Source organism: Equus asinus, chromosome 10 (assembly GCF_041296235.1).
Source record: "Equus asinus isolate D_3611 breed Donkey chromosome 10, EquAss-T2T_v2, whole genome shotgun sequence".
NCBI classification, from domain to species: domain Eukaryota; kingdom Metazoa; phylum Chordata; class Mammalia; order Perissodactyla; family Equidae; genus Equus; species Equus asinus.
Window position 1 is genome coordinate 13218620 of NC_091799.1, and position 12691 is coordinate 13231310.

At 61.1% G+C, this 12691-nt stretch overlaps 1 protein-coding gene across 4 annotated transcripts in view; it reads left to right on the forward strand.

Moving 5' to 3' along the window:
• The window catches only part of SARDH (sarcosine dehydrogenase), a 67849-nt gene extending 57489 nt beyond the window's left edge, over positions 1-10360 (forward strand). For all 4 annotated transcript variants that reach the window (XM_044778449.2, XM_014863330.3, XM_070518425.1 and 1 more), the window contains 4 exons: positions 3169-3331; positions 3851-4019; positions 6420-6555; positions 9096-10360. In XM_044778449.2, the coding sequence (XP_044634384.1) occupies positions 3169-3331; positions 3851-4019; positions 6420-6555; positions 9096-9221 (594 nt within the window). In that variant the 3' untranslated portion in view covers positions 9222-10360. The remainder of the gene's footprint in view (positions 1-3168; positions 3332-3850; positions 4020-6419; positions 6556-9095) is intronic.
• Positions 10361-12691: the final 2331 nt, after the last annotated feature.

A 12691-nucleotide genomic window follows, 5' to 3' on the forward strand; every position in this document is an offset into this window, starting at 1 on the left:
GAATTAGTTAATTAGTTCCAACGCTATTTTAGGGAGCTTTAGGATGAGGAAAAGGCTTAAGCCAAACCTGGTTTAAGGCCCTTCCTGATGACCTTCCACGACTCTGTGACTCCGTCCGCAGCCTGTGCTTCCCACGAGAGTTCGGGGCTCCAAGGGCCGGCCCAATGGTCTAGTGGTTAAGTTTGTGCCCTCTGCTTTGGCAGCCGGGGGTTTGTGGGTTCAGATCCCGGGCACAGACCTACACACCACTCATCAAGCCATGCTGTGGCAGTATCCCACATACAAAATAGAGGAAGATTGGCACAGCTGTTAGCTCAGGGACAATCATCCTCACCAAAAATAAATAAATAAATAATGGTGCAGGGCTGTCTTGCACAGGGGTTTACCTCAGTTTGGGGCCTGCATTTAAATTCTGTCCCAGGCAACCTTGACTGGCAGGTGACTGGGTACCAGGCACTGTGCTTCCCACAAATGTGGCACTCACAAGCACTGGCCTCACCCCATTTATCAGGTGGAAGCACTGAGGCTGGGAGAGGCCAACCCACGGGGGTGGCCGGGACGTGCCAGTGCTGCCCATCCCTCCCAAGTCTGGCTGACCCAGAGCCCATGTCCCAGACGTCCCCACTTTCAGCCCTTCTCCTACGTTAGATGTCCCCGCTCAGAAGGAATAGGACGCCCCCAACTCCACTGCCTCAGTGCAGACAAATGCAAGATGTCTCGAGAAGCGGTGGTGCTGTGAACTTAGAGAGGCACCTGGAATTCCTCAAATTCTCGCCCCCACTTTGCCGGAGACCAGCGGTTCGTCTGCCCCCGTTTTCCTCCTTTGTCCCAGACGTAGTGGTCCAGCCCCGCTGTGCACCAGGCCTGCGCACAGGGGTACAGGGAGGGCCGGACGAGCCAGCCCCAGCCTCGCCGGGCTCCTGGGAGCTGGGGAAGGGGCTGGAATAGCTCCATGCCCCCCAGAAATTCAAGGGGAGCCCGCGGCCGACCCTCTCCCTTAGCTGGGGGTGCACGTGTGTCACTGGAACCTTCAATCCTGGACCATTCATGGGTGAGCTTTAAAAATGATTTTTCTTGGTTCAAAATGAGATTGGTTTGAGCCTGAAGCGCCTCCATAGTCTGTCTAAAATTAGAACCCTGTTGACAAGGCAGTCTTTGTCAGGGGTCTGTGGCTTGTACCAGGGAAACGGGGCACCATCAACAGTACAATTTCTCTGTCAATTCTGAGTTTTTTGAGAGGCCCGGGGAAATAGCAACTCAGAGCAGATTTACGCCATCTCAAAAGCTTTTGGAATCCACCCCTCGGTGCACTGTGATTAAAGTGTCAGATGTATAAGGAGCTGGCCTGTGGCGGGGCGAGCAGCCTCCGCCCTCCTGCTGAGACATTGTCCAGGCGGGAGCTGCACCGGGCACACCTTTCAGCTCTGAGCAGTGATGGGATCAGCTCCTCGATCTCTGAGCTCTGAGCAGTGATGGGATCAGCTCCTCGATCTCTGAGCTCGGTGACTCGCTGGGCTCTCAATGTCCCTTTTGTAAGGTGGACAGTCCCGGGGCCGAGGGCTCGGGCCTTACGCATGGCAACACTGTGGGTTCAAGGGTTTGCCTGGAGGCCAGGAAGTAGGCTCCAGTTGCTGGGTGTGTGAATGACATGTGACCAAGCCGACTTCAGGAAAGGCACGTGCTACTGGACCGGGCGTCACTCCGGGCCTGTGGTGGCCTCCATGCAGCTGCTGGTCCAGGACACAGGTGTGCACCCAGAGACCAGGTGTCCCCATCAGAGCTGTGTGTGGTCAGGCCAGGTTGGGCGCCTCTGGAGCCCCTGTTTCTGCACCATCCCCTGGACAATATTTCCAGTGGTCCCCACCACCGTGAGGGGCCGTGAAGAGGTTCAATGGAGTAATGCACGTGAAAAGCTAAGCCCATGGACACTCCATAAACAGCACTGTCATTTCCGTGGGGTTTTGGGGCCCACAGTCTTGGCCTGTGGGACCCAGCTCTCACGCCAGTGGCCTTCACAGTCAAATGTCCACAGCCAGACGACAAGGCCCTTAGTCCCACCTGCAGGCCTTTCTCTCCCGTCCCCACTGCATGCCTGCTCCCTCCCCACCCCTGTGCCTGGAAGGCCTGTCTGCAATGACAGACTCCACTGGAGCTTCCAGCCGGTCCGTCCCTCCCAAGCAGGGTCCTTCCTTCCAGCTCTGTGCCCCCACAGTGTGGGTGCCATGAGCTGGCTTATGCTGCGTCCTTCTAAGACTTGAGTTCTGGGGCTCAGGGGCTGTATCTGTCTTCAGAGCCCAGCGCCTGCCGGGGAGTGGTCAGAACGCTCGCTCACCACCCAGCCGCCTCCCTCCTCGACGCCTCTGAACCCGCCCCGGCAGCCGCTGGTGCTGCTGACACCCTGTCAACTCCCCCCAACTCAACCCAGAGCTTCAAGCAGACAAAGCCAGGCTCCTGACCCCGGTTACACACGAGAAAATTGAGGTCCCTGGGAAGCTAGAAGGCTTGCCCAAGGTCACTGCAGTGACTGAATGGTGGACTCCCAAAAGAGACATCTGCGTCCTCACCCCCAGAAACTGTGAATGGGACCCTGGAGACAGTGTCTTTGCAGATGTAATTAAGGGGAGGATCTCGAGATAGAGCATCCTGGATTAGGGTGGGCCCGCCATCCAAGGACAAGTGTCCTGATAAGAGAAGAGAAGAGACAGAAGAAGAGATTAGGGTGGGCCTCAAAGCTGGAAGACGCAGGAAGGACCCTACTAGGGGCCTCAGAGGGAGCGGCTGGCTGACACCTTGATTTTGGACTTCCAGCCGCAGGACTGGGGGAGAACTCACTTCTGTTCTTTTAATCCACCTGGTTTGTGGTACTTTGTGATGATGGCCCCAGGACACTCCTACAGTCACTTAGAAGAAGAGCCGAGGCCTGGGAACCACCTGTCTACCACCTCTGTCTCCCAATGTTGACACCTCTTCCTTTTAAAGATTTCCAGAGTGCTCCTGAGGACTCCCCTTGGGAGACCCCATTTCTCAGCAGCCAGCCGGCCTGGGCCCAGGGTCAGCTGGTAGTAGCAGTGACAGTAGGAACTGTCCACCAGTAGGTGGGTGCTGGCTGGCCCTCGACCTCAGTCATCTGGGCTTAGCCGGTGTTTGAGCCATGCCCTGTCCCCCCAGGTCCGGGCCATGAGGCTGTCCTTTGTGGGGGAGCTGGGCTGGGAGCTGCATATCCCAGGGCCGTCCTGCGTGCCCGTGTACCAGGCTGTGATGGCAGCGGGGGCCAAGCATGGCCTCGTCAACGCGGGATACCGTGCCATCGACTCCTTGAGCATCGAGAAAGGTGTGTGCAGGGTCTGGAGGGCACTGGTGGGCCACCCAGAGCCACGCTGGAGGCAGAGAAGCCGTGGCCCCAATCTGTCACCCGTGCTCTGCCCTACTATGCTTCCCCCACATTGTCCATTTCCCAGACCCCCTCACTACCCACACAGGCCGAGGATGGTCCTGGCATCCCTGACACCCAGAGGGAGAGGTGGGGGCTTACCCAGCACTCTAGGGCTGGGGCTAGAGCTGGATTTGGATCCGTGCCTCAGTTTCTCTGAAAAAGTTGAAGAACGTCAGAGCAGAAGGGGCCCGCTGTGCTGCCTGCTCCCTTCACAAGCCCCCTCCCTGATGCCCCCCACCCGATGGTGCAGAGGCGGGAGTGTGGATGGGGGTGGTCTGGCCCGGGGGCTCACCCAAGGGAAATGGCCTGCAGTCGATGGTGCCCATCTTCTTGGATGCCAAAGGCATGAAGCAGCTCTGAGGGTGGGGTAGCTCCCCCTCTGCTGGGCACCGACCTCATGGTCTCCCCTCCCCACAGGCTACCGGCACTGGCACTCTGACCTGCGGCAGGACGACAGCCCCCTGGAGGCTGGCTTGGCCTTCACCTGCAAGCTCAAGTCGGCCATCCCCTTCCTGGGGCGCGAGGCCCTGGAGAGGCAGCGGGCCGAGGGCCTGCGCCGGCGCCTGGTATGCTTCACCGTGGACGAGTGAGTACCCTGTGCTCCTGGGTGCAGCCGGAAGGGACGGCCACAGCTGAAGCAGGCAGGCGCCTCCCGGTTCCTCTCCTCAGCCGCCGGGCACTGACTCTTCCCACGTGCCGGACCCTCTGTCAGAACTCACCCCGCAGCCCTGTGACAGAAGTGGAGACCGAGGCCCCGGAGAGGCAGAGCTGGGACCCAAGCCAGGCCTGACCCCGAAGCTGAGCCTGCAGACTCAGATCCCTCCAGGGCCAGGCAGGGGGCAGACCCAGACCAGGGACCAGCATGGGTCATCAGGGCTCGTGGGGACGTGCAGCCAGCACACCTTCCTCAAATGCAGATTTTCCAAGAGAAAGCACCACCAGGCCGAGCCCCATCTCTGTGGGGGGGACCCAGGCCGAGGGCCTTGGCAGGGTGAGCCCTGCTCAGAGCTGGTTACCTGGTCAATGCGACCTCCCCGTGTGTTCCAGTGACATCATCCCCATAGCTGGGATAGGGGATGGTGGGGGTAAGGGCCAGGCTGGGGCCACCATCCCTGCTTAGAGATGGAGGCCACCAGATGGGTGCCAGTCATGTGGCAGAGGTGGAAGGAGCCCTGTCTGGGGGTCCGGTCCCTTCTGCTCTCCCCACAAGGCACAGCTTTGAGCATATCGCCATCATGTCCCTGGAGCTGGGCCCACCTTGTCCCTGGGTTCCAGGCACTTGGATTCCACCTGGGCTGCATCAGCCCGGGGTGTGAGCGCGTGCGGCTGTGGCTTCTGCAGGAATCTGAGTAGCAACAGTCTCCAGGGCAGCCGCGTCTCTGGGCTTCGTTGATTCAGAGCTGAAAGGCAGCCACAGATGGTGCCACTTCTCCCAGATTTCTGGAGCCCTCCCAAGAAGTGTCAAGTGTGAGAGAGTCGGGGGTGGAGAGTGAGCAGAGCGGGGGTCTGCCGTGGTCCTGCGGCTTCTCGCTGGGCTCCTGTCAGCCTGCCTCTCCGCATCACTGCTCGTCCATCTCCTGGGGAGCCGCTCAGCTCTACTTTGGGGGCGTGGGACTGGGAGGGCCAACAGGGCCCCTCACAGACAGAGCAGGGGTCCGCAGAGCCCCTCTGCGCCTGGCCCTGCAGGAAGCCCCTGTGTGGTCTGGCTCTAAGAGCAGCCTCAGGCTTGCCCACTCAGGTGACGTCTGCCAGGCTGCGAAGCCCACCCAGTGCCGCAGCTTGGGCATCCCAGTCCTGGGGAGAGATGCGGCCAGGTACTAGCTGTGGAGGTGCAGAGAACTCCTGCTGGTTTGCTCTGGGGCCTTGGGGGAGGCAGGTGGCCTCCCTGAGCGTGTTTCGTCAAGTGCGGACGGCACCGTCTCTGAGGACTCGGGTGAAACCAGAAGACACGGGACATGTTTACGAGAACCCCAGACCTGTCAGGCTCTTTGACTCTGCAACACGACTCCAGTTAGCACACCGCCTGGCCACGCCCGTCTCCCTTGGGCACAGCCCTGTCATCTGCCCCTCGGGGCCCTGGGGCCAGTGTGGCGCTCGCTGCCCCGTTAGTGCTGCATCCCCAGCACCCAGTGCAGTCTGCAGCACCCAACAGGCCCTCGATAAACACCACCAATGAAGCACCAAGAGGGACAGGTTTGCAAAGATTTGCACCAAAACTTTACCCTTTACTTCCGGGTGCTGGCATCTCTGGGACTGAAGTTTAATCTGTTCTTTGTTTTCTATTTCGAATTTTCAAAAACTCAGTATTACAGTGAGCATTCATAGTTAACATGCAACAAAGGAAAGTGCTTTTAATAAATTATGCACATACTGTAAAAAAAGAAAACTCAACAGAGCAGAAGAAGCCACAGTGGCGTAATGTTTTCAACCATTTGGAAGTCAAGCGGGAAAGACATCTGAAGATGGGCCTTGTCAAATACACGGGGCCTGTCTGTGCGGACAGAGTCAGACCCTGGTTGGGGTGTTCTCTGCTCTTTTTTTTTTTTGAGGAAGATTAGCCCTGAGCTGACTTCTGCCAATCCTCCTCCTTTTGCTGAGGAAGACTGGCCCTGAGCTAACATCCGTGCCCATCCTCCTCCACTTTATATGTGGGACACCTACCACAGCATGGCGTGCCAAGCGGTGCCGTGTCTACACCCAGGATCCGAACTGGTGAACCCTGGGCTGCCAAAGGGGAACGTGCGCACTTAACCGCTGAGCCACCAGGCCGGCCCCTCTGCTCTTTTGTTTATTCGCTCGGAGCCTATGCCCTGGCGTCCCCGGGCGGGCCAGGCACAGGCTGGCTCTGGAGTTAGCCAGGGCTCAGGGATGGAGCCCGGGGTCTGGCAGGCACGTCCAGCTTCCCTTTCTCCTCCTCTAGGCCAAAGCACAGGTGTTTCCCCTCTGGGGCCTCTGGGGTCCCAGCTATCTCTGTTGCTTCTTCCAGAAAAGTGCCCATGTTCGGCCTGGAGGCCATCTGGAGAAACGGCCAAGTGGTGGGCCACATCCGAAGGGCCGACTTCGGGTTCGCCATCGATAAGACCCTCGCCTACGGCTACATCCGGGACCCCAGCGGTGGGCCGGTGAGTCCACTTCCCTGGGACTGCCTGGGGAGCCCCGGTTCCTCTGCAGGCCCCACACCGGTACCCGTCACCGCGCCCTGAGTGTGCTGGGCCTCAGGATGGGAGCACAGTGAGGCGACTGACTGATGGGCCGAGTCTCAGGGCAGACCTGGCAGCTGTTTCCTTGTTTTCTTTCTGAAGGACCTGACGTTGGAAGCTCCAGGCTTCTCTTGGTCAGAAAGGGGCTCTGGGGCGGGGCGAACACCCTCTGCTCCCCGGAGCGAGAGACCAAACCTCTGCTGCTGCCCGCCCCGTGCCCTGGGGTGGGCTCCAGGGTGAGCAGAGGCCCAGACTCAAATTCCTCCTCTCTCCGCCTCCTCTCCTTCCTCATCCCAGACATGCCCCAGGCCGGGGCCCATGTGCATGCACACAGTTGTGTGTACTCGTATGCACTCATGTCAGTGTACACACATGTATGCACACATGTGCACACGCAGGCACATTTCGGGAGAAGGGGCAGTGTGTTCTGGGTGGAGAAAATCTAAACATTTCACCCAAACACCATTTAAAAACCCAAATAATCTCTGAGCACAGATGCCTTCCTCCATATTGGCAGGGGAGGGGGCGGAGAAGGGGGCTTCAGGGGCTGTGAGCCCAGGTGGGGTCCCCACGCTCCTGTGGTACGGGCTGCTCACGGAGGTGGCACGTGGCAGGGGCGGGTTGTGTGAGGTGAGCTAGGAGGAGGAGCTGGGGTGACCACCAGCACCTTTATGGCCCCGCCTGCCCGCCTCCTTGGAGCCCTGTACTGGCCCCCAGACGGCTGAGAGGCTGAGGCCCCAGGAGGCTCTGGCCGAGGGCTGGGTGCCCCTCCAGGGGGCCTGGCTCCACAGCTTTCTGGCTGGCAGTCTGGACGGTCTTAGAAGACTCTGGGCTGCGTCCCCCCACCTCCCCATGCTGAGACTGCAGGGAGGGGCACTTGGGGGCAGCAGCAGCAGGAGGCAGGTGGGCGTGCGTCAGAGCAGCCCCAGCAGGGGTGCAGGGGGCATGCTGGGCCTGGTATATAGGCCCCAGGGGGAACGGGTACAGTGGCTCCCACCCTGGGCCTACAGCAAGTCCTGGGGGGGGAGGCTGCACCCTGTGGGGGCCTGAGAGGCTCAGGACACGGGCTTGGAGCCAAGAGCCTGGACGTTCTGCCCTTCACTGGCTCCACGACCTCCTACAAGGGCTTCTCTCTGAGCCTCAGTTTCCTCGTCTGTAGAATGGAGACAGACTCCCTCCTGCCTCGCGGGGCTGTCGTACAAATCGCCACTCAGAGTGAGGACTCAATGAGCAGCATTGTGATGATGAGGCTGCCGTGGCTGGTGGTGACGTTGGGCAGTGACAAAGGACCTTCTTGGACACCCCCAGATATGGGGCCCTGGGTCCCGGCTGAGGCTCTGTGTTCACGCTGTGCTGGGGCGAGGGTGGGTGCAGGCGCCTCTTCTCTCAGAGATTGGCCTGTTCTACTCCCTCGGGGATGGGTTTATAATTAATGTGGCCGAAGAAGGGGAGCTGACACATTCCCCAGACAAGTATTCCAGGGTGCTCAGAGACGACGAACGGAGGGCCGGGGCCGGCTCAGGCTCACTTTCGAGAGCCGACTGTGCCCATCTCTTCCCAAATCCGCCATCAGGGATGTCCAGAGTATTCACCACGTGGAAATGGGCAGACTCTCCAAACAGCACGTCCCTGACCCCAGCCCCCCGGAGAGCTGCTTGGTAAACATTTACCAGCATGCGCGCGGGGTAACCCGCATTCCTTCATAAGAACCTGCCCCTTGAGAGGACAGGCTGTGGAGGTGGGAGCAAAGTTTGGGGCCTCTTGGGAGTTTATGAGCCAGGACCATGAGCTGGCTCTGAGTCAGCCACTCCTTCAGACATCCGAAGGCACCGGCGGCCTGTGCCACCTGCCTGTGGGCCGGGTGGGGGCGGCTCAGAGCTCTGAGCCCCAGGGTGCTACCACAGCTCAGAAGCCTGGTCTAGAAGCCGTTCGCTCCCAATGCTGCAGTTGCACAAACAGCCTCGGTTTTCATTTTTTTCCTCCAGTCCTGAGTTGCCGGGAGAGAGGGTCCTCTGACTCCCAGAGCAGAGCTCTGAGACACCCTCCTCGTGGCCCAGCCCTGGGCATAATCGCTATAGGCAGAGAGCAGGATGCCCGAGCGGGCAGCGGGGCCAGCCCGCTCTGCTCTGCCTGCAGCTGCTGTGTGTGCTCAGGGTCAACGGTGTGTTTCTGTTCCCCACTGTTTCCAGGGACCTGGAGCTGCTGGGGCGGGAGGTGTGCTGTCCTGTGGGATCTCACTGGCTGCCAGAGCTTGACTCTGCTGGACCCCGGTCCTCAGGGGCACGGGGGACACGGCGTCTACCTGCTCAGGCAGCTCCTCAGTTCACGGAAGGCCCTCAGCACACGATGGGTTTGCCCACAGGGGAGGAAGTGAGGCTGAGACCCCACTTCCGGGCAGCGGGCAGGTGGGGGCCCAGCACCCGCCCGCTAATGAGCCGTTTCCCCTCGTCTTCTGCTTCTAGGTCTCGCTGGACTTTGTGAAGAGTGGGGACTACGTCCTGGAGAGGATGGGGGTGACCTACCCTGCCCGGGCTCACCTGAAATCTCCCTTCGACCCCGACAACAAGCGGGTGAAGGGACTCTACTGACGGGGCCTGTGGGGCAGGGCCTCAGCTGCTCAGGAGCCACCCCGTGCCGTGGAACCCACCAGCTGCACAGCCCTGGACCCCAGGACCTGGACCCCTGCCAGCACTTGGGTCCTCTCCGCCCTCAGTCCAGGCCTGCTGACCCCCCAGACAGATATGGACAGAGAGTGGAGAGAGGACCCAGTGGCCCGTCCTGTGATCACTGACCAGAAGGGGGTCTCTAGGTGACCCCCAGCCCCCAGAAAACAAACCCATCACGTCTTGGGCTCAGGGACCACAGCCTGCTGCCCTGGGCAGGTGCTCAGCGAGCCCCGGAGAAGCCGGCACAGCCAGGAGGCAATCTCTGCCCGTCTGGCTGCAGTGGCCCGGCCCCTGGAGGGCGCTGGGATCCAGTCCTGGTTAGTGCTGTTGTCCCCGACCTCTCAGTTCTTCACGGCCTTCTGAGATGGTGGGCGGAGCAGGGGGTGGGGGTCTCAGACCCTTCCATCAGTGCCCTCCCTCACCCACGCAGACGCTCCATCGCCTGCCTTGGTTTCCCCGGGAGCCCCTTGCTCACTAGGCCTGGAGAGGAGGGATGTGAGGCGAGGAAGAACCTGACGGGATCCTCCTGCCTGGGTGGCCTTTGGCCCTGCCATTTTCTTGGGACACAGCTCCTGTCTCGTCTCCCTGCTCTTCAGCCCCCAGGGGAGGACCTTGCACAGGGCCTTGAGGGGGGTGACCACCTGCGCCCCTTCACTGGGCCTTCAGAACTCCCTAACGTCTCCGGGTGAGCCTGCTCCCCGCCTGGGCTGGGTGTCCATCATGCCGCCCACGTGCCCAGGTCCCTTCCTCTTCACCTTGCCCCCACCCCCAGCTCCCGTCAGCAGGATTTCTCTGCCCACTGGGCAGCCCAAGGACCAGGCCGCCCCCACAAAGCTGCACCACATGGTTGTACCCAGACATGCCCAGCCCTCTGGGGAGCAGAGGGCAGCAGACACTCAGGGGACAGGGTTCCCACAAATGCTCGCAAGAGGCGGTGGGGTGATTGGGGTGCAGGCAATCCTTGGGGGGCCCTGGCTGCTTCCAGATGCTCACACCCTGTAGCCCTGCTGTGGACAGAGCTGGAACAGGTCAGACTAATAAAGTTGAAGCCGTGGGAAGAAGTTCGGGTTTCAGATGGCCTATGGAGAGCTTTTCGGCCCCCTGGCCAGACCGCAGGCTGGGGAGCGGGGCCTCTGGCTGTCACACTCCCGGGGCCCAAGGAATGCCTGCAGCCCCCGGGTTCATGGGGCCCAGCTCCCGCATAAGAGGCCTGGGGGAGGCCCAAGGGGCCGGGGAGCGGCTTCCCACATGGCCTGGCCTGCTTCCCCCAGCTCTGTGGTTTGGCCTCAGACCCCTGGATGAGGCCGGTGGACGTGTTCATTCCACGGCCTGTCCTTGGGTGGGGGCTGAGGACAAGGAGAGGCTGACACGGGTCCCAGTCCGACTCCTTCCTCGGGGGCTGAGCTCGGAAACAGAAACTGTCACATGCGTCCTCCCTGTTCGTGCGTTTTCTCCTCTGCCCACGAGAAATAACCCCGTCCCTTTGGAGAGGGCATGGGGTCATGACCTGAGAGAGGCCCTCGTGAGCTGCCCCTGAGCTGACCCTCTTTATCCTGCTGGCTACAGGAAGGTCCAGCCATGCTCTGGCCCTGTGTGTCTGGCATGGGTCACCTAGGGATGACATCACCCTCCCCTGGGAGCACGTCCAACCCCAGTGACCCCGGGCAGTCTCCCTTCCCCTAATCTGGAGACACCTGTTGCTACATCCATTTTTGAAGGTTTTTCTGGACAAAATGAGTACCATGGCCCAAACGGTGGTTCTGAGTACTGCCTATCAGGAATTCTGGGCAAACTGGCCTGCGCTTGGCCAGAAGTCGAGAGGGAGGAGAAAGGGGGCCTCCTGTGCCCTCAGACGCAACCTGCATGCCAGCCCCGTGGTCCCTGGAGCTCAGAGGCTCCTGGAAGGGGTTTAGGGCACAGTGGTGCCCCTGCGGCAGGCAGATGGCCAACCCCGTCTTTCCCAACTCCCCTGCTAGCTCCTGTCTGTCAGCTGGAGCAGGTGGCCATGGCTGGCTGCACTTGGGCCAGTAGAGGCCACATGGGTCCCAGACCCCTGTGCCCAGCAAGGGCATTTGCATCACAGCGGCCCGGCCAGCACTCGCCTCCCGTCCTCCTGTAGTAAGTGGGGAGAAACCGGCTGGCAGGGATGAGGTGCCCATCTCTCTAGGGAGTACCAAGGGCCTGGCAGTGGAATGCCCAGGCGACTCCCAGTCCCTCACTTCCCTGACGCCTCACATGCGCGGAGCCGGCACGGGGCCCACCTCTCTCCAACAGAGCTGACGAGAGTGGCAGCAAAAGCGTTTGGCAAAGGACAGGTGCAGGGGAACACTTAGGCGATTGTGGACAACAAGCCTGTCACGTGGTAAGGTCCTGGGGTGAGTCTGACCTGTCATCTGACCTGGGCAGTGTCTCCTGGGCTTCACCACCTCATCTGCAAAGGGGACATGGGGGACACAGCCCTCATTCTCCCTCGCTCTGCTTCAGCTGGGGGAAGCCTCCAGTGGGGCTCCTGAGTGCTGAGGACCCTCCCTGCCCCCACGGAAGCCCCTTCTAGCCTGGGTGTGGCCTGAGTGCTCATCTCATCCTTACCCCATGGGAGGATGCACAGGGAGGCCAGAGGGCTTGCCCAGGGATGGCCGGCACATCCTACCCAAGTCTCTGCTGGAGAGGCGAGCAGCTGAGCCCCCTTGCTCCGGGTAGCTCGGAAGTGAGCGTGGAGGGGGCCCACCAGGCGGGAGCCCTGGGACTCTGGCAAGGCCCTCACTCCTCCAAGGGTCCTCACCTGGTGCGTGAGCAGAGGATGGGCGTCCTGTGGGCTGTGGGGAGGAGCAGATGCCAGTGTCTGTGAAGGCTCAGTGGAGCGTGGCCCCTGTGAGCTGGGTCGCATCAAGACACGCAACAGCCTGCGTCTTCCAGACCCTGGAGAGGAAGCCCTGCCAGACGGCCTGCCCAACTCCCTCCCTGTCCAGCCACAGCCCCTGGCCCACCAGCTGGCTCTGGCGGTGCTCACAGCAGCGCTGGGAGGGCTCAGAACACCCCAGCATGAGCCGGATCCCCTCCCAGTCTCCCCACAGTAACGGCTTAAAGTCCAAGGCCCCCCATGTGACTATGCTGACCCTCCAAATGCTGGGCTAACTCAGGGCCCCTCCCACCTCGGGCTCAGCATCCCACGCCAGGAGACAGGGCCACGGGCCAGGCTCTGCATGGGCCAGGTCCTCCCGCAGTGAGTGCTCCTGGCATCTTCTAGCAACTGCCACCACGGGGGTGGGGTAACCGACTCCTCCCCGTCCCCCCCCACCTCCTCCCACCTCCAGAAGAGCAGGTGCCTTCAGATGAGGAAGCAGCCCAGCGCGAAGCTTTGAATTCCGACTGGTGAGGGCGACAGAGGGCGA